At 40.2% G+C, this 25,283-nt stretch overlaps 1 protein-coding gene across 2 annotated transcripts; it reads left to right on the top strand.

Moving 5' to 3' along the window:
• The first annotated feature begins 6,306 nt into the window (after window positions 1-6,306).
• Window positions 6,307-18,612, top strand: LOC113023941 (voltage-dependent calcium channel gamma-4 subunit). 2 transcript variants are annotated; one of them, XM_026170428.1, is made up of 5 exons: window positions 6,307-6,388; window positions 6,514-6,966; window positions 14,463-14,546; window positions 16,979-17,119; window positions 17,392-18,612. In XM_026170428.1, the coding sequence occupies exons 2-5, from the start codon at window positions 6,744-6,746 to the stop codon at window positions 17,946-17,948; spliced, it is 1,005 nt and encodes a 334-aa protein (XP_026026213.1). In that variant the 5' UTR covers window positions 6,307-6,388; window positions 6,514-6,743; the 3' UTR covers window positions 17,949-18,612. The 2 variants fall into 2 exon arrangements, with proteins under 2 accessions (XP_026026213.1, XP_026026212.1); XM_026170427.1 differs by having other exon boundaries at window positions 6,308-6,392.
• The last annotated feature ends 6,671 nt before the right edge of the window (window positions 18,613-25,283 follow it).

Genomic DNA, 25,283 nt, shown 5'->3' with positions numbered 1-25,283 from the left:
ATTTGGGTTATCCAATTAACCTACCCCCACAAGCTGCATGTCTTTGGACGGTGGGAGGAAGCCGGAGTACCCGGAGGGAACCCACGCAGACACGGGGAGAACATGCAAACTCCACACAGAAAGACCCCGGGCGGATATAATGTAGACCTAAATCAGGCAAAATATAATTAAAAAATTAAAAATAACGGGGCATCGCCTTGCATTTTAATATCCGAAATGTTTTACTAAACATGTAGGGTACTCAGGACAATTTGGTGTAGCATTGACATCTATGCAAATCAATGTGTGCATCATCTGTTTTCATTAATGTCATGCAAATCTTTTTTTCTTTTTTTTTTGAACATCAGGATCTGGGTGTAGGAAATGATGCTGAACCCTATGTTAACGCCAATGCACAAACTATTAAGGAAACCTGAAATATTAAAGAAAGTAAAATCAAAATCAAGCTGAAACTTTCATAGGCTCTTCCTTTAGCCACATGCCACCAGATGGATTTTCAAAAAGCTGCATAGATAATATATCCAACCAACTTTTTAAATGAATTACACCATATGCTTCTCAATATTTTCTTATAAAGTCTTTTTGTAAAATACTAAACTGGATAAAATATGAAAGCATGAGAAGGAAAACCTGATTTAAAGGTTAGAGTTAGTTTTTAAAGGTCACGGGCAGGCGTGGTTGGGCTAAATGTTGAGGAAAAGAATGTAAGTCGATGTAATGTCCTCTGACTTGATGAAAACAAGACTGTGGCTGTGTGTGTTTTGCATAAAACTAAAGGAACTGATTAGCTCTTTTTCACTCAGTGGTCGTACAATTAGTTTCACTCCAACTGTGAACCCCCTGCTCTTTAAAAAAAAATCGAGCGAAGTTCTTCTCAGATGTAGCAAAGACAAAAAAAGAAAGAGAGTAAGAAAGTTGTTGTATAAAAGAATAAAACAAACTATTAAGCAACATTTTTCTTTGAGCTGAAACAACAGCAGATCCAACAGAGATTAATTCCTCGAGGGATGTCGCTAACAAGCACCAAACACTTGGACCTCTGCACTGCTTCCATTTTTTCAAAAGCTGATTGGAAGTTAAAACACTGGTCCTGAGAATAGGTCAGAATGTGCACGCTGTGGGATAAATCACTGAGGTATGTTTACTCATTAAAACTGGAGACAGAAAAAAAGAGAAAAAATCAAAAAGAGAGGCCTCAGAAACTTCAAATAGAATAACAAAGCTGTTTCTTCTGTGGCTGTGATGAAGGTGTTAGACGACGAGGTGGGGTTTCTTATACATATTGCCATACTTTTGTCTATGTGTAGGCCTGTGTGCACTGTGGGTGCATGTAAAAATAGTTAGCAAGCAAATGATAACAATTATGCTGCGTTGCTGGTTTAAATATTTAGGGTGATGGATTCAAAACTAGAGAATCTCGGTCAAAACATTTTCTTTTTATGGATTTTGATCTATTTATTTTAAACTGCTGGAAACAAAAACAAGATATATGAAATGCAACTAAGGTCGCCAGTCAGTATCAATCAGTGGATGTTGTGGTTCATGGTCGCAGATGTGTCTCACTGTTGCGCTTTAGGCGGTCTAGCCGCACAGAAGTGTGCAAAACAGACTGCTAATAGGAGAGGTAAACCCTTCTGGGTGTTCTTTTTAACAAGCAAAACAAAAATACAACAAAAATAAAGTCTGACTCATCACTTATTAATTAAATGACTCCTTTTAGTTGCTTGTTTTAATACCAAATAACTGTCAAATCAATTAAAGACAAAGCAACTGTTTTTGAAGATGCAACAGCTTTGGCTTCCTGAAATATTCAGAGAGAATGTCACGCCTTTAATCGCAAGTGTCGAAGCCAGATTCAAAGTCTTATTGGAGTCAAGGGAACTGAAAATTAGTCTTTGAAGATCAGACCTCCAGTATGCACCCTCTTCAAAATCCCTAGACCACCCACTGCTTACAGTCTCCAGCCTAAAACATGTAGAGGTTTGAAAAGTCAGCAAGCACAGCGAACACATGTGCACACTGAGGGCCCTTAAAGCTTGGTGCATTGGTGCTGATACAGCAGTTTGCTGAGTGGCTAGCAAAAACAGAGAATGGGGAAAACAATGTCCTTTTATAGCTTGTTTCATATGATGTGACAGTTGAATTCATATCCATCTATTATATGAAAAAGTGATATGTGATTCTAAAAAAATTGCTTTAATTAGATCTGGGTCTTATTTTCATCCTAACATATATTATAATAATAATGTCCAACTGTCCAATTCAGAGGATGAGATTGGGTGGAGCTGTGGTTGGAGTACGAAGTAAGAACAGTACGACTTGGACAAGCTCACAGTCAGCACAGGACTTGATTTTTGCCATAACTGGCTTTATTGTAGCAGGCCTTACATACATAGCAAATGTGTCTAAAACCATTAAGATACAACTTAAGGTGAAATAATCTGTTTTCCTCTTAAGCAAGAGGTAAAAATAGGCAAAAGAGGAAAGATTCCTGGTGTAAAGTACAGCTTGTCACGGCGCAGCCAGCCTCTGGCAGCCTGACGGATAAGTCTGTGTTTGCTTTCTTTTAGCCCAATCTCATATGCTCTTTATCTCTCTCTTCTGCTTCAGGCGCTGTCTGCACACACACAGCTCCTCGTGTGACTGCAGCAGGCGGACTGCATGTGTTTGCTTTGCTTAATGCTAACCATGAACCAATAGACACAGAGCACATTGGTCAGTATCTTTTAACCCTTTTTTGGTGCAGGCTATTTCAGAATAACAGATACTCACGTCCTTTATTTAAGTCACTGGAAATTATAATGTTCAGAGATTCTTATATTTAAGACTGTTGGTGTCCTTTGGCAGTTTTTGAGAACTATCAACAACCTGTTATATTTATTGCTGCCTTTTTGAGATTAACCTTAACATAATGTAGCTATTTATTCAGCACACTTCTCCACTGGTTTAAAGTAGTTATAGCCTACAATAAATGGGCTTCACAAAATAATAGGAAAAAATGGATTTCATTTTGATAACATGTTAACTTTCCAATAGAAGAGAATATATACGACCAAATTTGAGTAGAGGTCATCCCTGTGCTGTGCTGATTGCTACAGTCTCAGTCTGAGATATAAAACAACTCACTTTAAAACATGCAGGCTGCTCTGTTTGGTCTCAGAAGCCTAAGAAAATGTTTCTTTGAATTTAAGCTGATCTTTTACCACATTTCACAGCTGGTGCATTTCTTCTTTGCATAAATAATTTTTTTTCTTGCCTCTGACCTTTTTCCTATCTTACCCAGGCCAACTTTCTCTCATGTGCTTCTAAACATTAAAAAAATAAACAAATCAGAAGGCTTCTGCCTTCGCACTACAGTTTAGCAGAAATCAGTCTAAGATCATTTCTAAGATAATAACAATTTACCTCCTTGATTAGCCTCCACATTCTCTAATTCTGTCCATCAGGCAGCTTCACTGGATCCTCTAATGAAAAGGCCAGCTACTCAACACTACTTGAAAAACAGTCCAATAAAAGCAGTTAAAACACCATACTTCAAAACCTAAATATAGAAGATAATCTCAGAAAGGTCAAAGATAGGTCATAGATGGCAAAGGCCACAATCTGGATGGAAAAATATGAAAAGAAAAAAAGAAAATGAAGGAGGCTGGAAAATGAAAAATCAGTAAAGTGAATAAAATGAAGAGCTGTCCCAGCATCCTCTCAAATAGAGAAAGGAACAAACTGTCAAAATGGAGAGTGGGAAAAGCTCGAGACGTGTTTAATAAAATGGTTAAATTCATTGTCGCTTGCCTTCATCCACTCTTTACTTTGGCCAGGCTGGGCTGAAAAGCTCAAATGTCAGTTGTACTCAGACATCTCTTGTCAGGATGCAAAAATAGCCCGAGGACAATGCGCTTGGAATCCAAACCACAACAAGCATATGCAGGGAAGACTCACACACACCTCCTACAGTACAGTGAGATAGTCTGGCTGGGAAACCAGTCTGCCCCCCCCCGTGTCAAAGTGAAGAAGGTTGCGTCACTGAAAAAGATCTCCACTGGAAACTGCCGAGGGTTTGATAATAAACACTCCTAGTAACAGGAAATTTGAGTTGTTTAGTCGTGACAAAGATTTATGTCTTACTTTTTTATTTTTATGATCTGGGTAATCTTGCAAGCACTCTACTCCAACTTGTACAAGACCTCTAATATAAATTTGACTCATTACACGACTATTTTAAGAGACATGCAGTATTTTACCAGCCTCGTCTCAGCTTACGGTTAATTGGACCAATTTCTCTGACTTGCTTTGAAAGCGACAGCAGACAAGGAAGCATTTGAAACAGTCCAAAATAGATGAAAGGATAGATAGTTGATGATTTTCTATTACATGACGGTACAGAAGATTTCAGAGTCTAGGTTTTCTGTTTAATGATGCAATGTGAAGCATCACATCTCATCTTCTGAACACTCACCTGCTGTGATCGTCTCGTGTTCACCTTTCAGTTCAGTTTCATTTATATAGTTCCAAATCACAACATAAGCTACTTTACACAGTGAGGTCAAGAGCTTGCAATATTATACAATATTACATTCATAATTTTGCATTCTGCTGTTATTTACATAGCATCCTGTGTTTTTGGAAACAAGGCTGTGGGGAGATAGCCAGTCACTGAGCATGCACTTAGGAACTTGGTAAGGGAAAAACTCCCCTTTAACAGGAAAAAGCCTCAGGCAGAACCAGGCTCAGGGAGGAAGACCATCTGCCCTGACCGGTGAAAGTGACGGTAGATTGGAGAGAAAAAAAATGTGCATTCAAAACCAACTGAAAAAAAATCCACTAATCAGTTTGCTTAGCCCAGAAATGTGCAAGTCATGAGCCAGAGATACTTGCCAAAGGTACATCCAAAGTGAAGACACAATAGTATCTTGCAATAGTGGCATAAATGAATTGAAGGTTAAGGAGATGTAAGTATTTCAGAGGTGCTTTGTACATCTCAGGACCTTCCATCTTGGACGTAAGGTCATGGTAACCCAAGTCCACATAAACTTCATTAAAAAGAAACATTTTAAGGATAAAGCCCGACTGAGTAAAGACCAGTGGATGCACTCCAGTCCTATCAGCCATCTGAGGGAGAGCTTAGCCTGTGCTGTGGCATAAGATGCCAAAATGTGGAACAAATACTTCCAACTTGCTTCCCAGTAAATGTATTTATGCAAAATTGTCCTCACATTCTCCGTGTGCTCATTTTTTTTGTCCACCCTCTTTGTTCTCATTTTGCTCCATCTTTCATTCCTGTTTTCATGCTTTTATCTTTTGCTCTCTAATCCTCGTTTTTCTGTCCTACTTCATATTTCCAGGCTTTCCTATACACACACACACACACACACACACACACACACACACACACACACACACACACACACACACACACACACACACACACACACAATTTTTTTAACTCACTCTCTCACTCTGCAGGGACCAGGAAGTGAGTCAGAGTCCGGGATCTTAGAGCTGAATCTATACTAAAGGATGGACCCCTCTCTCTTGTTTAGTGTGAAAAAGACCACGGCAGGGGGGCATGGATCACGCTGGCCTTTATTTTAATACATTTGCAAAAAAATCAAATTAAATAAATATTTAATTTATTTAAATACATGAATACACGTTTATGTTTTGATGAAAATGTGCATCACACTGTATCGCATTATGTGTGATGGGAGGGGTCCGGTGGCATTTTTCAAGATAAAATACGAGAGAGAAAAAAGTCTAAAACTGGCAGAATTCTCTGATAATTTTATAGGATTTTTATCAGTTAGCAGAAACGATACGTGGATTTTTCGTTGTGAAAAGATCTGCTCTTGCTTTTCTACTCTTACGAGCTCAGCGATGTTGCACGCTGACTGCTCCGACTTCAAAGTTGTTTTGATGGATGTTTTCAGAAATATTTCATCACTGGTGATCCTTTCAACTCTAAAGTTCCTGCACAGTCACAAAGCAAATCTCTCTCATCTCCCTCTCTCTCCTAGCAGTGGTGGCGTGTTTTTTAAAGACTTTTCCTTGATTTTAAATATGCATTTAAACACTTGAAGCCCAGTTTTCAGTGCGTGTTTTCAGTGCGTGTGTACGAGTGTTCGTTATTACCGTGTTCGTTTCTGTACACTTGTTGATCATTTCTTCATTTTATGTGCACTCGGTAAAAGCTAGAACCGTTTTCCACCCGCACATGACGACCGCCAGTAGAGTGACGTTTTCTTCATTTAACAGCTGTTACCATCACCGTTTCCAATTGGCTAGATCCGTTATAGGTGTGGTCTGGAAGAGCGATGCTGCGTCCATTGTTAAACCGACCAGTTTTATTTTGAACACTGAGCTGTAAAGAAGCTTGAGCCGTGTGTGATCCGTATGTATGTTGCGGTTATAAACGTCATTTACAAAATGTTGTGGTAAAAAAGAAGTGCACTTGTTCGAGGAATTTTTCTCTTCTTCTTTTTTGTGTGTTTTGAGTTAAATTTCCACCTGTTGCAGGATTGAAGACACCACCAGCTCACTGTAAGGAATTAAACGAAAGCTGTGGTCGATCAATCTCTGCAACTTAGTTTGAAGTCCGATTGAAGTTTGGGAGAAAGTGGAGCATTAATTAAGCAAAACGAGGATCGACACGCAAGTCCTTTCCCCCCAAGCCATGATCACTGGTACCGTGCGCTCCTCACGGTGTGCGTAAGCTGCTGTGGAGAATCTTCACATTATGAGACGCCATGGCATGGTGTGACCGAGGGGTTCAGACTTTGCTGGCTATTGTGGGGGCCTTCGTCGCCTTTAGCCTCATGACCATCGCCATCGGCACCGACTACTGGCTTTATTCCCGAGCCTATATTTGCAATGCAACTAATGCCACAACCGACGAAACCCAGATGCAAACCAAGAAAGTCAAAGGGGACCTGACGCACTCCGGGCTGTGGAGGATTTGCTGCATCGAAGGTAAACAAAGTCTGGTACCTTATGCAGTGACTGTGTAAGTTTCCAAACTTTTTTTTGTTTTATTTCGACTGCTTATGAACGATTTTCTCACTGTTGCGCCACCTGATTTCTTCCGAATGTTTGCTTTAACGTGGGGGAGGTGACGGTGTGCACAGAGATTAATTAAATAATCAACGAGTCTGAACACCTGACCAGACCAGAAACGTTGCTAATTTCTAAAAAAGTTCGCATTTGTTTGGAACCTGCGACAGTTTGTGTGATATTATAACAAACCATTTAACACAATTTCCTTAGGGATTAATAAAGTATGCTGATTCTGAACTTTATTATCAGAGTCAATTCTCCCTTTTTTGATGGAATGACATGAAACATAATTTAATAATTTACACAAGTATTATATTTTCTACGAGAATCTGAGTGAAAGAGCTTCGTGTTGCGCACCAAGGAGGAGTTGTGTGTGCGTAACGAATCTTTTACATCTTTCCCCCCTCTTTAAGGTAAATTATACATTCACTGAAAAGGGAAAGAGCGGAGAGATGATGGATTGAACACGAATACGATTTAATGCTGTGAGTTTGCTTCTATGGCAGAGCATGGAAGAATGATCCCAGTTTTCGCATTCAGAGGGGGCGCAGCGCTTTCCGGTGTATTAGACTTTGTTTTAATCTGTTCCGAGGAGCGTCTGACTTGTTGTTTCAGGGAATTTTGTTGTTTCCCTCAGCTGTTCTGCATCTCGCTCCTGATCGCCTTTCCATGTTGTGAGAAAAGGTCGTTAATGTTTAGGCACACCTATCCACCGTCCATCGGACCGCTTCCTTGAAAAGACTTAAAATAAACGCAAACAATCACCTGATCCGCGGAAGTAGTCACCAATGACGTCTTCGATTGTGGCGCTGTCCATTACCATTGGTTCTGAAATTCTCAGTCTTAATGATTTTTTTTTCCTTTTACCTGAAGAACAATTAAATTCTTCACAACAATAGAAGAATGCTCCGTCAAACAAAGCGCCTTTTTTCGTCAATGACGAAGTACCTTACTGCGTTTCATAATTCACATGTATTTACAAAGCTGCAAAGCAGGCTACCACCAGTAACTTGGAGAACAACTTGGGGTACAGTGCCTTTTCCAAAGAGTTGGGGTGAGGGATCTAAGAGACAAGGCATTTTCCCAGAACCCAGGCGTCTGTCTTGTGTGGAGATGAATACAGCCATTATTGAACTCACACTCCAAGCACCAACCATTACCATTACTACTTTTACTGGAATTTCATGTTTTGTTTTGTTTTTTAAAGCCTGGCTATTTATGGATTTCTTGTAATCCTGTTACTCAAAAGACATGTTCCCTCTCTCAATCTTCCTAAGAGATTCAAGCAGACGTGCACGCTGTTCTAAACATCTTCCCTCTGCACCATCTTCTCATTTCCTGCTTAAAATATTAGAAGGGTGTTACAACCTGCATGGACCTGGAACTGAAAGTAACACAACTTATCTTGCTCTTTTCCTTGTTCTCTCTCATGCATAGAGAACATCAGCACTTTTGCTGCAATACTGTGTAAGTCTACCTAGTGGCACACCTCTATCTGCATACAAACCCAGGCTAAGTCAACATGTCCAGTCAGTTCGGATACAGCCTCTTGAAAACGGTAGTACTAAATGCATTCCTGAAACGTTAAAAAAAAAGTCTCTCAGTTTCTACAACTTAGTGTATAATTCGAAGGAATCTATCCTGTTTTATTAAGTAAATTCAACAGCATAGATGCTGGGTGAGCCTCAGGAGATGTTGACTAATGTTGCAAAGAGTAGCAAACAGACATCTATGAGTGCCTTGTGTTGTAGAACAAGCTGATGGTTAGATGAAGGTGAGCACTGGTGGATAATGAACTCTAATGGAATACAAGTGGAGTCATGCTGAAATAAGTAAAAAACTCACACTTAGGGACTCACCGCTAGATTCAAGCAAACACTTGGTCTGACTTTAAATTTTCAGTTCATGCAGGTCATGAAAGGTTAGTTAACTGTTATGTGGCTTTGTATGTGGTGATGAGGGTTAGGGTTGTTTTTCTTGTGTGTGTGTGTGCGTGTGTGTGTGTGTGTGCGTGTGCGCGCGTGTGTGCGTGCGTGCGCGCGTGTGTGTGTGCGTGTGTGTTGGCTGATGAATGCATTAGTAAGATGTCAAAGGCGTCCTCTGAGAAGAGCTAGAAATGTGATTCTGGGTTGCTGGGGGGAGGTTGCTATGGTGAAGCTATGCTGAGCAATAAAAGATGGGCCCTGCTCTCTCAGACACAGGGGCTCTTGGGAGATACCTCCCCCAGTGAGCTTCCTTTTCTTTTCTTTTCTTTTCTTTTCTTTTCTTTTCTTTTCTTTTCTTTTCTTTTCTTTTCTCCTGACATTCCCTTGATCATTTTGTTACTGCTGCTGCATGAAATATTGATATGGTTATTTTACTTTCACAAATGTTTGATTTATATGCATACAATCAACTATACCATAGCAGTGAATGTACCGTTCTGAACTTGTTAAAAGATTTAAAGTTATATCACTTCTTAATTTTTTTTTTAAGTTGACAAGAAGAGTGCTTCCACCTATGAATAGCCAAAAACGTACTTTAGAAAGAATGCACTAAAATAACAACATGAACCAAATACAGCAAAACTGAATCCACCTGTGAATGCTGACAAGTTAAATTCTGTAATCACTGGGGGGGAAAAGAGTACACTTGTGATTTACTATTAACCTGTGAAAGTGTATGAACATATTTAAAATGGACAAAGAATGGACCAGAGAAAGGAAAAATTCAGACTGAGACAGAAGGAAAGGACAGCGCAAGATCTTTAACCAGCTAATAATTTGTTGATTCACAGTGTCAGGAGTAATCGGGACCCACGTAAAAATACCAAAAATCACACCCACAGCAGCTGTCCTCCTAAAATGACATCAAAGACACTGTGATACTTGCACAGTCTCGCTGTGAAAGACAAATGGGCAAATGTGTTATGGTCAAGAAAAAAAAACTTATTTGGTGCTAAAGAACATAGAAAGATAAATTTACTCTGTTGAGATGAGGTCGAGCATATTTGGAGTAAGTCTAACCTAACTGCCACAGTGAATGTATTGTCCCCACAGTGAACATACAGAGGGGGGAGCTCAGGTTGGATATTGGTAAGATTTTATTGAAGGAAATGTCATTATTGATTGTGTCTGTAGGTCCATTTCCCTTATTGATTCCAGATCAATGTTCTGTCTGGGGGGAAAAAGTTAGCGTACACATTTTTGTCAGCTTTAATGCAAGTGTTTTATATCTGAGCCTCAACAGTTTAAAAAACAGGCAGAAATGTATGCTATCGATTTGGAACTCACAACTCTCTTAAAAAGATGCCAGGATTGATCACAGGATGGATCAAAGCTATGAATAAGCTTGGATGCATAACGTGCAGAGACTGGACACCTTGGAATTAGCTCTAAACTGCACCTGATTCTTGATTTTTGATTTTATTCATGACACCATGACTGTCTGTGGATAGACCAAAATATCAGGTGAAAAGATGACTTTCATTCTCCCAGATGTTTGGCTGAGGAACAATATTATAAAATATGAATATTACACAAAGCACACTAAAAAAACCATTTCTAATGAAGTTAAAACTATGGCCTGAGAAACACAGCCCCTGTAGCTGAACAAAACAATTCCCAAACTGGCTGAACATTTAATAATAATGTATACTTAATTAATCCCCGTGGGGAAATTCCTCTCTGCATTTAACCCATTCACTCTGTGAAGCAGTGGGCAGCCATTGGGCGCCCGGGGAGCAGTGTGTAGGGACGGCACCTTGCTCAGGGGTACCTCAGGGTAGTCGTTCAGTGGATTCAAACCCCCGACCTTCCGATCATGGGGGCCACCACCCTACCTACTGAGCTATCCCTGCCCCATTTCTCCAAAAATGTGTGTTACACAGATATTCCTAGGGTATTTAAAAGTAGAATGGGAGGCAGAGCCTTTGGTTGAGACCTTTTTCTGTGGAACCAGCTCCCAGCTTGGATTCGGGAGACACACATCTCAACTTTTAAGAATAGGCTTAAAACTTTCCTTTTTGATAAAGCATATAGTTAGGGTTGGATTAGGTGACCCGGAATCCTCTGTGTGTCTAGGCTTTTTTTCCCCTGTCTCCCTCCCCTCACCCCTGACTGGTCGTGGCAAATGACCACCCCTCTCTAAGCCTGGTTCTGCCAAAGGTTTCTTCTTGCTAAAAATTAGTTTTTCCTTCCCACTGTTGCCAAAGCACTTGCTCAGAGGTGGTCATCTGATTGTTGTAGTCTTGACCTTACAGTGTAAAGTGCCTTGAGGAAACTGTTTTGGGGCTATTTAAGTAAAATAGAATGGGGAAATTCCCCATGCAATGGAGGATAGGGTAGGTCATCAATTCTTAATGATTCCTAATGGATTAAGCAACACAGTGGAGTAGATTATTTCATTTTTATTATAATACATTTTAGCTGTCAGCTGTGTTGTTATTTTTTTACTCGTATGTTCAGTCTAGAAGCCATATAATCATAGTAATGTTATTGATTTTTGAATTTTCTGACACTGATATAACATTCCTGGGCTATACATCCAACTGTAACCCTACATATGTGTACTTTATATATGAAATTTTAATATTCTACACCTGTTGCTCCTTAGACCTTTTGGATTACACACTCAAAAAACTGATCCAGTGTCACTAAAATAGTATGTTTACAAATATAACAAATATACATTAGAGTAACACAGTAATCTTATTTAACAAGTTTTCTTGGTACAAAAAAATTGAAAAGAAAACTGAGTGGATAAAGAGGTTTTAGAAAATGGAAGTGAAGTGGCTTATTCAGACATGATTGTGGCGAGAGAGAAAAAGACAGAATGGGTGTTCAAAGAGACTGAAAGAGTGAATTTAAGAGCGTGGAGCCAACAGACTGAATCTGGGCTGTTAGGGATGTTTCATCACTTTATCACAGCCTGACTTTAATTTTCTTTCCCAGCTGTCTCAGAAATTAACCCTAAGAATCATAAATTTTGCACATCAAAACCGTGCGCTGGTGGCAACACTGACATAAGCTCTAAATGTGAAACGTAGAAGTTTTCTTTGCACTCATAGTGTCACGTTGTCTAAGTGCATGTCCTGCCTCATAAAACATTTCCATCCCAAAAATGTATGAACCATCTGAATGAGCTGTCAATCATAGAAACGTGATCTAGCTTGAGGATGCGTAAAGCCACTTGGGCATAGAAGAAGCAGCCAGTGATTGCAGCTAATCAGCCAGTGTTCGTGCTGATTTTGATTTTTAACCCTCAACTCACTCCTGACCAAACTAATAACAAATGCTCAAACATTAGTGGAAATCCTGTTCCCAGTATTTGCAACAGTGCATTTGAATGCACTGAATAACAGATTGTAGATGCAGAAAACCGGCTTCAAAGCTACCTGGTGGAGATTTCCATACGCTGGTCTATGATATTGTAAGGTTCAGTAACAGTTAATGAGTGCCTGCAAATCAAAGGCACCTCATTCCAGATTCAAGATTCAAGACTCTTCATCGTCATCATGCAAGTGTAATGAAATTAAGACAATACTCCCTCATATGGTACAAGAAAAAAGGCTTAAATAATATCAATACAATACAATATAAAGACAGGATAGGAATACAAAGTACAATATTTAAACACAATTAACTGATTAACTGATGTATTATAGTAAATTATAGTGAGTTTGGCACTTAATAGTGCATTTATTTAGAGGCTATGTGTATGTCTATGTAACGTAACGAAAAGTGCACCTCACATGAGGTATTTTACATATTATAAAATGCACATAATGATTGCACATAAGGTTTGGAGTGTTACAGTTAGAGGTGGATGCAACTTTCTATGATTATTAGTTATTTAGTTGTTAGTGGTGATACAAATACAAAAACAGATGAGGAAATTCATAAGTATTTGAAGAGGTTTAAAGAGTTAAGACTGATTTTAAAAAAACACCTGAAATGCAAAGAGTTGTCAAAGACATTGATGCCTAGCAATGAGGGGAAAAAAACAGCGATGAAGCTGATGAAAACTAATGAGAAGCTCATAGTGAATTACTTCCTGGTGATTCTGGTCTGTCAGTGGATGTCACTGGGTGTATTCTTGAAAGCTTGTTGTCCCTTTAAGCTGATGTGATCAACAGATCTGACTCCTGAAGCCACGCCGACTTCTTTGCTTACAGTATTTTGACTCGGACTTGGCCAGTGTTCAAGGCAGAAAAGAATTCGTTGCTGAATTCTTAACTACACTCCACGGGCCCAGTGGAAGCCCCTATGCCTACTTCCAGTGACTACAGTGCACATTGAATTGTTGTCAAAAGATGAGACATTCTTGCCTGTAAAACTGAAAAACATCTCATTAAACAATTCTGCCATGGATGCTGGAATAAGACTGTCATAACAAATTTGCAACTTGAAGGGAAGAAAGACAATCCTCCATCCTTTACAGAGCTCTTGGGGATGACGCCATCGCGATCAGATTCATTGGCTATGACAGCAAGCAACTGGCATAGCTGAAGTTTGGAAAAGTCAATAAGATGTGAGTTAACTCACATCTTATTGACTTTGTCGCCCTGCCAGGCAAAGTGAAGGAGAATTGATGTTGAATAGTGACAGACTTTTTGGATTATAAATAGTGATTAGAAACATCTCCCTCTAAAACAGCTGCTCTTCCTTATGGACTGTTTACATGCACCCATGTTCTACAAGGTAGATGTCACTTGATTGCTTATGCCTGAGTTCAAGAATCTACTGCATGTGAACTAGGATAGAATATCAGTACTTCATCTCTTCCCCTTAATTGTAGTGTAATATTGGCATGTTGGACGACTCTTCCACATTTATTCACATTAGCAATTTGAAATCTACAGAATTAAACGGGACAGGGCTGACAATCGACAGGCATGGTTTGATTTCTTGGATTAAGATACTGTGTGTATTTGATTTAAGTTCTAATAAATTCTAATATATAAGTTCAGGCAGGAAATTCAAGAGCCAGACTTTAAATTCAAAGTCTAACCTTTCAATATTCATAATGCTCCAATGTTTTATTCTCTTAAAAGTGGAGGGAAGATTTTCTCAGTGAAGAGCTTGGGTGAATAGAAGGTGCCCGAGGGCTTGGGAACTTCAGAATCTCAGATCCACAGTGGTCTGCCCTCAAATGGTTTTTGACATGGTTATGGGTGAAAACAGGACATGTCTGCTCCCGGTTAGATATACTTTGCCGAGAATAGACTTTAGCTTTCTGCAACATATTTGTCTCAGGTTCATAAAAGTTGCATGCTGATCGAGTGAACGGTCGATGTGTGGCTCCTTTTATCTCTGAGCTTCTCGTGTTAACTTTCAACATGAAGACCCAAATTGCTGTTTTAATTTTTGTAGTTTCGAACCTGCACATGCACATTCACATTCACACTCAGTGTGTTTTTGGCTTTTGCACAGGTATCAACAAAGGAAGCTGTTTTCGGATCAATCATTTTCCAGAGGATAACGACTACGATACAGACAGCTCAGAGTACATCTTACGTAAGTCACTGCAACCGCTTCATCTTCAAACACTCCAACACTTAATCCCTCTCTCCCTGCTCTTTCCTTCTTTTTTTTCTTGAATGTGATAGAGTTATTACCAGGCTACTTAATGTGTTATGGCATGTCTATCCCTTTCCCATAAAAAGCCTGATGTCATGACAGCAATTGGAGCAATGGAGATAATGAAGTGTGTTGTGTGCCGAGTAATAAGGCCCGTCCAAAACAAGCCAGACTTTGGCCACATGAGAGCAGATTTCATATTTGGCCTTGGCCTTTTGCTTAATACCCTTGTTAAAAATAAATAAACAAACAGATGCACTGAAAATTACAGAGCATTTAATCATTTTACTGAATATTTATTTATGTTTCAGGTTTCAGATCAGCTCTGTGCCTCAAGGCAACTGTTACCATTTCGTGTGTTGTCCACAATATGAATTTCAATAAGCTCAAGAAAAATTTATTCTGGAATCACTTGGTTATGTTTTTTTTTTTTTTTAAAGGCAGCTGAATATGCTAGCTGGACTGTGTATCTGTAAAAACCTTTATGCGCTGAACCACTGGACATTATTTCACTTCATTTGTTTCACTCGTGGAAGAGTAATGATGCTTGTTTGGCAGGGCGTGTCACCTACTGCCGTTTATTCAGCTTTTAGGCTGCTCACAAATTCCCTCTAGTGGCATTTAAGTGTTGGACATCAATTCAAGTATTAAACAGTTTTTTATTTTAAACATACCCATCACAATTTTTGCCTATATGCTAACTGAAACCATTTAGAAAGAGAAATTACTATATTTCTATATTTTGCGGGAAAAAGATAAATTGTATCGGTTTAAATTCTGATGATAAAACAAGGCGAATAAACGATTCCAGTTATTTTACTAATGTGTGGTGCTGTACTGCAGTAACTGTAAAAAATAAAAACTTACAGTATAGCTGCCTAGCCTGTGGGTTAGACTTGGATTTGTAGTTTTGGACTAGAAAATGTGTTAAAGGCTTGGGCTTGGGTTGGCAAGTGAGACTGCAATCAACCAAAGGATTGCTGAAGCACAGACAATGTTCTGGTGTTAAGCAGTGAGCATTTAAAGGTAACTTCAGCAGCTACAGTCAGTGGGGCTTTGTTCAGACTCTATGCACCTGTAAGTAATCTTGCACTCACTCAAAGCAGAGAGAGAGAGAGAGAGCCTGCAGACTAAAGAAGACAAGACAAAACAGAGGCCTTGGCAACAACCACTGTTACTGTTAGCAGTTCCGCTAAGTCCTCATGTGGTGCTCACTAAAGCAATAATGAAATGGTGAAATGTAAAAAATTAAAAAATGATTCTAACTGATGAGATGGTGATGGATTAGCTGAACTGTTTTAGTAAGGACCTTGGAAATATGAGTGAATTACTTTTTAGTGGAAAACTAAACTTGTCAGCCACATAAGGTCATTGTCAGTCAATCATTCTTTTCATCACTTTTAGCCTGAACACAGGTTGTATGGACTCTAGAAGATTATTGAACATTTGTTGGAAAGCTGAGTTCATTTTCACTAGCCTTCACCAGTGTTTAATCAAAAATCCCTTTCTCAATTGGAACCTGTCTGACAAAGTGAGGGACGCTAAAAGTTAAAGAAGGTCAACAAAGGATGAGAAACATAGTGATTGACATATTTTAAACAGGAAGTTGTAGAATAGGAGGCAGAGCCTTCGGGCTGCAGGCCCATGTTCTGCACAACCAGCTTCCTGTTTGGATTTGGAAGACAGACACTCTGTACTTTCAAGATTAGGCTTAAAACTTTCCTTTTTCATGAAGTTTATAGTGAGTGCTGTATAACGTGAGCCTTAGTCATGCTGCTTCTATCTAGGCTGCTGGTGGTTCCCATGATGCACTTTCTTTTCCACTCACCTTTTTACTCCCTGTCTTTATGCACCACTCTGCATTTAATCCCTAGTTATTATTCATCTCTGACTCTCTTCCAAAGTGTTTTTTTGTCCTGTCTCCCTCCGCCCACCCCTGAATGATCGCGACAAATGGCTGTCCCTCTCTGAGCCTGGTTCTGCCAGAGGTTTCTTCCTGTTAAAAGGGAGTATTTCCTTACCACTGTCGCCAAAGCACTTGCTCAGAGGGGGTCATCTGATTGCTTGGGTTTTCTCTGTTTTCTCTGTATGATAGTTGGGTCTGTAGTATCTGTAGTCTAGGATCAAACACCTGTGAAACTAATGGTATTTCTTTCAGTAGTAGTTGTCCTTTTTTAGTTAGTTCTCTTACCCATTAGACATAATGTCTGTGTGCCAGTATGTAATATAATCTAATATTGGGGGGTATATATTTTTCACCTGTGCTCCACTTTACAGTGGTTATCTTCTCTTTTTGAAGTAGTTTACATTATATTCTCAATTGTGCTGACAAGACATTTTCACACTCTCTGTCTCTCTCGTCTAAACAGGTATAGTTCGTGCATCAAGCCTGTTTCCAATTCTCAGCACCATCCTGCTGATGTTGGGTGGCCTGTGTGTTGGAATTGGACGCATCTACAGCAGCAAGAACAACATCCTGCTCAGTGCAGGCATCCTGTTTGTAGCTGCAGGTAGGACGAGTCAGACAGCGTACCACAGATAAAGAATCAAAACCAGGGTGACAACAAATAGATCGTGTGTAGTGCAAGAGAGTGAAAGAAGGAAAAGGTCAGGTTTTATTCTGAGATACAGTGCACTTAAAAAATGCCTTAAGTCATTAGAGTGCACCTTTCTCACACTCACAAAAGGACAATGGCAAAAACACTGATTTTCTTTACATGTAGAGTCTCAGTTTTGACCTTTCCTACAACAGCATTCCTTCTCTCATTTATCCTCTCTTCAGGCCTGAGCAATATCATTGGCATCATCGTCTACATCTCCAGCAATGCCGGCGACCCGAGTGACAAGAAAGACGAGGACAAGAAGAACCAGTACAGCTATGGTTGGTCTTTCTACTTCGGTGCCCTCTCCTTCATTGTAGCAGAGTCAGTGGGCGTTCTTGCAGTCAACATTTATATTGAGAAAAACAAAGAGACGCGCTCCCGATCCAAACGTGACTTCATCAAAAGCACCTCATCCTCTTCGCCGTACTCTCGCATACCAAGTTACCGCTACAGGCGGAGGCGATCGCGTTCCAGTTCCAGGTCAAGTGACCCATCCCGTGAGCCCTCCCCAGTGGGAATGAAGATTGGCGGAGGAATTGGGGGGGGACCAGGGCTGGGGCTGAATTTGCCAGTGGGCGGTATATCCCTTTATTCCCTGAGCAGGGACCCTTTGAAGGGTGGAAGTGGTACTGCAAGGCCCTACAGCCCAGAGCGGGACTCCAGGTTTTTACAAGTCCACAACTGCTTCCAGAAAGATGTCAAGGATGGAGGAAACAGGAGAACCACTCCAGTATGAGGTCAGGAGTGTATCCAACAATAAACTTGATGGTACACATTAGATGTTTACAGTTGATGAGAAAAGGGTATTTTCTCGCCAGGACTGTTTTTGGCAGCGGCAGCAATGAAAGGTCCGAATTTAGAGTTGCTTTTCTTACATCCCTCTGTGATAGAAAAACACCAGTATTTCAATGGGTGAGAGAGAAAAATGACTTTTAATGATTGTGGTTGCCACAATTTTGTAGCAATATTTGAAGAGTTTGGTTTTTGAAAAATATAATGCTTAAAATCTGGAAGGAATATTCTGCTCTTACAGAAAGAAATGTGCCCGTCCTTGTATTCTGTAAAGGTAGTCATTTATGACGTTGCCTTGAACCTTTAGTCTCAGAAAAGGAATTCTTTTGATTAAGATGAAAATAACCTGCCAAACTTGTTTGCAAAAGTGATCTATGTAACCGTTTGTTATCAGAATATAATCGTATTGTATTTGTTTGTACCTTAACACAAATGGTGCTAACTCAATCTGTACATCTTTTATAGTTTTAAGCCTTTCAAAGCCCATTTGAATACTTTTATTGCGTCTTAATAACCTTTACCATGTACATGAGTCATGTCATAAATATGTGTTGCCGTATGTGTGTGTGTGTGTGTGTGTGTGTTCCTGTCTAGCTATCTTTGTGAGGACCGAAATCTGCATTCTACTATTCTTGTGAGAACCACAGTCACTTGTGAGGACACAACCCGGTCCACACAAGTTTGAAGGCCTTTTTGAGGCTCAAAATGTTTTAGTGTCAGGGTTACAATTAGGTTATGGTTAGGTTTAGGGTTAGGGTTAGGCATTCATTTTTAATGGTTAGCGTAAGGGGCTGGGGAAAGCATTATGTCAATGAAGGTCCTCACTAAGATCGCTGGACGGGGTTGTGTGTGTGTGTGTGTGTGTGTGTGTGTGTGTGTGTGTGTGTGTGTGTGTGTGTGTGTGTGTGTGTGTGTGTGTGTGTGTGTGTGTGTTATGAATCTCAAACACGCCTACCACACCATGGCGTAATTGTGCTATGAATATGGATCTCTGTATATATACTGTATATTAAAAGTGACAAGGCACATATTAATGTCAGTACATCCAGTATGCTGTGTAATGTGTCAGTGTTTATAGGTACAGACTGCCTGTGTAGTTTGTTCTCCATTCGCTCAGGGACGATGTACAGAACAAATGAGTTCCTTTCCTAAGCCAGACAGACTGTTACAGCTGGCGTGTTTAAAGGCATAGGTTATATCATGCTCTTTGTGTTGCTGTTCTCTAACAGGACTCCTGCTTCTGCCTTTACTTTCTTTGTGTTGGGGAAGGTTTTATGGGAGGGCTGTCTGGTACAGAGTTTTGATCACGCTCCAAAAAATACACTTGCAGACACTTGTAATCTCATATTTAAGTATTTCTGTATTATTACTGATCCATATCAAAATCAGCTGTTGGGGAAGTTATGGTTTTCAAAACAAAAAAACAAAAAACAACAATAAAGATTTTTGTGTGAGGATGTAATAATGTGACTTTGTTTTGTATAGTCTAACTGTATAGATTTGGCATTATTATAGCAATGATGACTACAGTTAACCACAGATCCATTCATGCTCTTAAATGTTTTGGATTAAAGTTATTAATTATGCTCAAAGCAATTTCCCAAAAAAGATTTCTCTTCAAACTAATACCACAATAGACGTTGGTGCTATTGAACTAGCTAGCTAGCGTCTCTCAGTGACTTCCTTATATTTACATGCACTGTGTCTGTGGCATGTCTGATTTGGCAGATTTTTATACCTGATGCAACCAATCCCAGTCTCAATCTGGTGATCTTTCATGTGTTAGGTGAGTGTCTAAACCACTAATGGATAGAGTGGATTACTTTATAACCCACCTGGACCCTAGAGTTTGGGCGTTCTTTGAACCTCTTTCATTGATATCTGTTCCTTCAAAAGCAGCTACAACAATTGTTGTCTGCTAGATTTCACTAGAGTCATTAAAATGTCTGTTTCCACCCAGTTTTTGCTTCTTTTTGGGGTGAAATCCTTTTTTTTATTAGCCATTTAATTACTAATAATAATAATAATAATAATAATAATAATAATAATAATGGATTGGATTTATATAGCGCTTTTCAAGGCACCCAAAGTGCTTTACAATGCCACTATTCATTCACTCTCGCATTCACACACTGGTGGAGGCAAGCTACGGTTGTAGCCACAGCTGCCCTGGGGCAGACTGACAGAAGCGAGGCTGCCATATCGCTGCCATATAATAAGCAAGTATATGCACATCTGCATTAAACTGGACATGAATACAGCTTGCTAAACAAGCTTGCTAGCATTAGATGGTAACATTAGCTAACACAAATATATGGAGAGTTTTTAACACTGCAATCTCCCATTTAAATTGTGACTTCCTTATGGGATAATTTGACTACTATATATGAGCACATTTTGTATGTGTGTGTGTGTCAACGGGATATAATTAACTTAGTAAGCATGGCCACCCCCATGCAAATTTGTCAAGCTCATCCACCAGGGAGACAAATTCTAAAACTCAACTTTCAGCTGTCTTCACATTTGGTTTAATGCAAAATATGAGCTGAGACTCAGTCTGAAGAGACAGCATGCCGTTATTTTTCATAGCCTTTGCTTTTCCTCGTAGAAGTAGGTAATGACGCAGGGCTGATAGGCCTGTTATGTTCTACTATGAAGCTGCATGAAAGACAGGCGGCCAACCACAGGGTGTTAAAGGAAATCGGCATCAGCCAACTTAATGCTTGACTGAACTAACAGGCTCATAAATGCTCATCCAGACTTTGAAAAGCTTGTCCCCCTGTCTCCAAACAAGAGCTGGAGTAAAGTGGGTGTTTTGTATGTGTGTGTGTGTGCGGGAAGGGCTAGTATAAGTTCAAATTACTCATTCTTGGTATAGTACATCATGCTTGTCAGGCTTCCGTGTCATGGTTTGCTTCCCTGTTGGGTATTTTTAGCAGAAGCTGGAATCGGTTTAATTTGGTTGTTGGTTTTCGGAAATCGGTGTCACAGTGGTTGCACTGTGTGTTTAAGGCTACCGATCCATGAGAGGAGAGCCTGTATAGTCGCTGTAAAGTCCCTGCTCTCCCCGCTATCGTTGTCATTCAAGTCACTGAAGTGGACAAGGGTATGCCTTGAATTACAATAGACTTATTTTCCATCCTGCTTGTGTGTGATGTATCTTTATTATGCTGAACTGCTCTGATGACCCGGTTTCCATCCCAGCCCTGAATTTGAGCAATTCATCTTTCACCCCTCTCTCCAGCCATCACCCAAGCTGTTAAGCCCTATGAATGCCATGAGCCCCCACTGATATTTTCATCCATAAAAAAGCTATGCCCCCCTCTCTCTACCCCCACCCCTTCCTGTTGGGCGCCATCAAATTCTTCTCCAGTAATTGAGAGGAAAATGGCAGGGTCACCTCTCCATGCAGTCGCAGGACTAGCCAACATGCTTGTTAGCAGTAGTATCTTGCTGTTCAGGAAGGATAGAATAAGATTTCAGGATTTAAAGTCTGGTCCTGTCTTTGGACAGCAGGGGACAACAGCTCATACTTTATCTATCTTTGTATGAAAAAACACGCACACAAATGCCATAGCAAAGGTTTTACAACAGCAACACTTTATTTTACCAGGTAAACAAGTGTGTGAGCTATAATTGTCCTAATTCCAAATCTAAACTGGATATATAAAGTTAATCAACCGACAATATTTATTGCTTTGACTTAAGGGACTGCACAAAGAAAAATCATTTTTGTGCGCTGTAACATGGTACTGCTACAAGGTCAGCCTCATACACCATGTTGTTGGCTTGAAGATATAAATATCATCTCCTGGGTCTAGGTACGGTTTGCCCCTCTGGGGGCAGGTGTACCTGGACCTGGGATATAGAGTATGTTTGGTGAGTGTGAATGTGTGTACAGTGTCTATTTGTGTCTGTCTCCACGTCGGGTGAGTGCCGAGTATTTGTTTGTGTATATGGGGGTGGGAATGCACGTTTGTGTCTGCGTGCGCCTGTTCGTCTGTGTCTATATGTCAGGTTCGGTCTTAGACTCCACCTCTCTGGGAACATCTCAGGCTCTCCGAGGTATGAAGGCCTACCTCCCCTCACCACACTCCCTGCCGGTGGCTGATGCCCTCAGACGTTGGTGTGTTGGTGGTTCCTGGGAGTCTGGGGATGGGCACTCATGTATGTACCAACTCAATCCTGGTGGCCGATTGGCGGGGCCTGGCGCCTGTGGCCCGGCTGGGCCCCTTCCGGGGGGTGGGGTGCCCTCAGGCCTCTTGCCTCTGGGCCTGAGGCTCGGTCCTCTCTGACACAGCTGGCTGCCGGCAGAGCCCGCGGGCACGTCACTGCAACCCCCTCTGGCCTCTGCTCCGTGGCTGCTGGGTGACCTCTCGTTTGGGGCTCTACTCAGCTCTTCCCAGGAGGGTGGCACGGTTGCCCGTGGTCCTCCTTGGGTCCTCGTACTCTGGGGCCTGGATCTCCTCCATACCTGCTTCATCCCCTGGGGGACGGGGCTATGGCTCCCCACACTCCCTAGCAGATCGTTACTTGGAGAAACCTTTTAAATACAAGCGTGTTGATCCACACAGGTTCACAGACACAAACTACACCTTTCTTGGCTGCTACCTCAAAGCACATTGTGTGCTGCCGATCTTGCGTACTGCACAATAACATTTAATATTTAGTATCTACTGTTATCTACTGTTAGCTAGTTTATTGTGATGGTGTTGTATTTATTATGTTGTTCTTTTTGTTTGTTTTCTCTTCTTTCTTTCTTTTTATCTCCATACAGGTGATCCAGGTTTTTTGTTTGTTTTTCTTTTTTTTTCTTTCCCCCTTTCTCACCATCTCTTCTCTCCTCTATTTTTCTTTCTCTCCCTCTCTTTCTTTCATCCTTTCTCCCTGTCCTATCCTCCAGTCTCATCTGTAACAACCAAAAATCAAATCAAATAAATACATAATTATAATAAAGGTCACTCAAATGGACCAATATGGCAAGGCCATGATGATCCACTTGGTAAAGTAAATCCGCTTGGCATCTTTCTTGGATTTCAGACAACAATTCTGATGCCTAAAGATCCAAATGGGACAGGCAAAATAAATAAATAAATAAATAAATAATACAATTTAAAAATGAAGATATAAATACAAATCCAGGATCAGGTAGGTTAGGCAAACAAAATTTAATGGCAATAAAGCTAAAAAGGCCATGGAGCACAGGGAACATCCGTCCATCCATTTGGAGAATAGCCCAGCTGTCATCGGGCCCCACAGGGGGAACAAACAGAGAAGCAGATGATCTGACAGAGCAAAGGGAAAGACAAGGCTACACTGGAAACGAGGCACAGGTGGACACAGTTAGGAAAGTGTAGAGGCAGACATACAGGAACTCAAACTCAGAGGTGGCCTTCACAAGGAAAACCCATTAACTAAGCATAGGATGTGACTAGTTTTGTAATATGTCATCTTCCTATTGTTTATTAGCACAGAATGTGTTGTGAGGCTACAGAACGAATGTGAAACTCAGATATGATTTCCTCTGCTTGATCACATCTCTCTGGTTCCTCCCGATTTCTTTTTGAAAATTTAAAATGGCTGACATTATTCCTAGCAGGGGGCACGATTCCTCACTCCCTGTGCCACACTGTCAATCCAGGAGCCACGGGCAGCCATTAGGACGGCATCTGTCACTGCACTAAGACCGGATTTAGCCAGCAGCAGTTGGAGTTTAACCCCTTTAAGCAGCTATGACACATCAAAAACCAGATCATAATGGTGTAGCGTAACATATCCAATTATATTACAGTCTGCAGAAAAGCAGCTGACAATAAGCAAGCATTAATGCAACGCTGTTGCTAATACCAAAGTAACCTTTTGATTAAGTCAGACTCTGTGGGAAAGCTATTCACAAGGGAACTGTTATTCAGGCACCAGTTTTAGTGCTGACTTTAAAATTAGAGCACCAAGGGACCATCAGTCATCACAGAGGTGAGAATGAAGCTGGCTGAGGTGGCAACTATTTTCTTTTACGTTATTGTCACAGTTAAGTATCTGTTGTCTAAATACAGCTTTGATGTTGTCCCATTTGAGGCCTTTGAATTTTACTAAAATAAAAATAATGATCTATAATGTACGCTACTGCAAAGCATACACATAAAGAGTGCGTTTTATTAAACTCATGTCAGAAGAGAAAATAAAGTAAAATGCATATAATATATGCGTCTTTGCTTTATATCATTTTCTCAGCTGGATTAAGTTCATTACTGGTGACAAAACCTTTCAGTATGCTTACCCTTTCTTGATTCCATGGCAAGTCGAGCGGGTCTTGGTTGTTTCAGATGCCTTATATCACATGTAACAAGGTAGTCCAGCTCAAGTTTGGTGCAGAAGCCGACAGTGATAGAGCTTCAGGCCTGATTTCATTAACAAAAGAAGATGAGGTTTGATGCATGCAGAGAGAAAAATAAATGGTTTATTGATCCAAGAGTTGCCATAGCGGTAAACCACAAACGGACAGCCCTAACTGCTCCCCAACTGTGTCCCTTCCAGTAAAGAAGAGTTATATTTTTACATATTGTTATAATTATTTTATCATCATTACTTAATAATGTATCTGATTGGTGTAAGCAGTAGTCCCGAGGATCATTTTCTGTGGAAAAAGAGTCACTGATGAGTGAAATATCCATTTATATGTGATTCTGAAAGCAGCAATCCAGGCTTAACACAGAAAATTAATAACTGCTATTGTTATCTTCCACTGGGGTTTTAGGTTTTGTTGAGCCAGCTAAAGCAAAGAAAGTCTGGTCTTGCTGAATTTTCTTTGGTGTATACACAACCACATCAGCGGATTAACAATCTGGCAGCAAGTTGAGGAGACAGCTAGGTTTCAATACAAACTGAAAGACATCTGGTAACTGCAGTTTCTGACTAAATGAGTCTTAGATTTTGGTCTTACAAAATCTTGGCCAGTGTAATTTGCAATGGGTGAAGGAGGGCATTACTAATTATTACAATTTATAACAATAGCCCTCTCACATACAATAATGATTGATAATCATCTTAACCTTTACTCATGATTACACGCTCTGTTCTTTTAATTATGAGATCATCATTTATGCAGTGTTGTTTTTAGTATTATGCCACCAGCTACCCTATCAAATAGTTTAAGCATTCACTTCTTTTTAGACTGGTGGTTGGTCGAAATGAAGAATATAGAAAACCTCCTCAGAAATAAGGTAAGCATGATTTTGTTTCAAATGTGAATGGCTTTTATTTTCTGTTGTCGCTATTCATA

This window comes from Astatotilapia calliptera, chromosome 6 (assembly GCF_900246225.1).
Source record: "Astatotilapia calliptera chromosome 6, fAstCal1.2, whole genome shotgun sequence".
Taxonomy (NCBI): domain Eukaryota; kingdom Metazoa; phylum Chordata; class Actinopteri; order Cichliformes; family Cichlidae; genus Astatotilapia; species Astatotilapia calliptera.
This window is presented reverse-complemented; position numbering and strand designations above follow the sequence as displayed.

What these genes read in the sequence shown, in the direction of transcription:
- LOC113023941 (XM_026170428.1), top strand. Translation starts at nt 6,744, where the DNA reads ATGGCATGGTGTGACCGAGGGGTTCAGACTTTGCTGGCTATTGTGGGG. An exon ending in GAGGATTTGCTGCATCGAAG is followed by an intron (nt 6,967 to 14,462) that starts GTAAACAAAGTC and finishes GCTTTTGCACAG; the next exon opens with GTATCAACAAAGGAAGCTGT. An exon ending in CATCCTGTTTGTAGCTGCAG is followed by an intron (nt 17,120 to 17,391) that starts GTAGGACGAGTC and finishes TCCTCTCTTCAG; the next exon opens with GCCTGAGCAATATCATTGGC.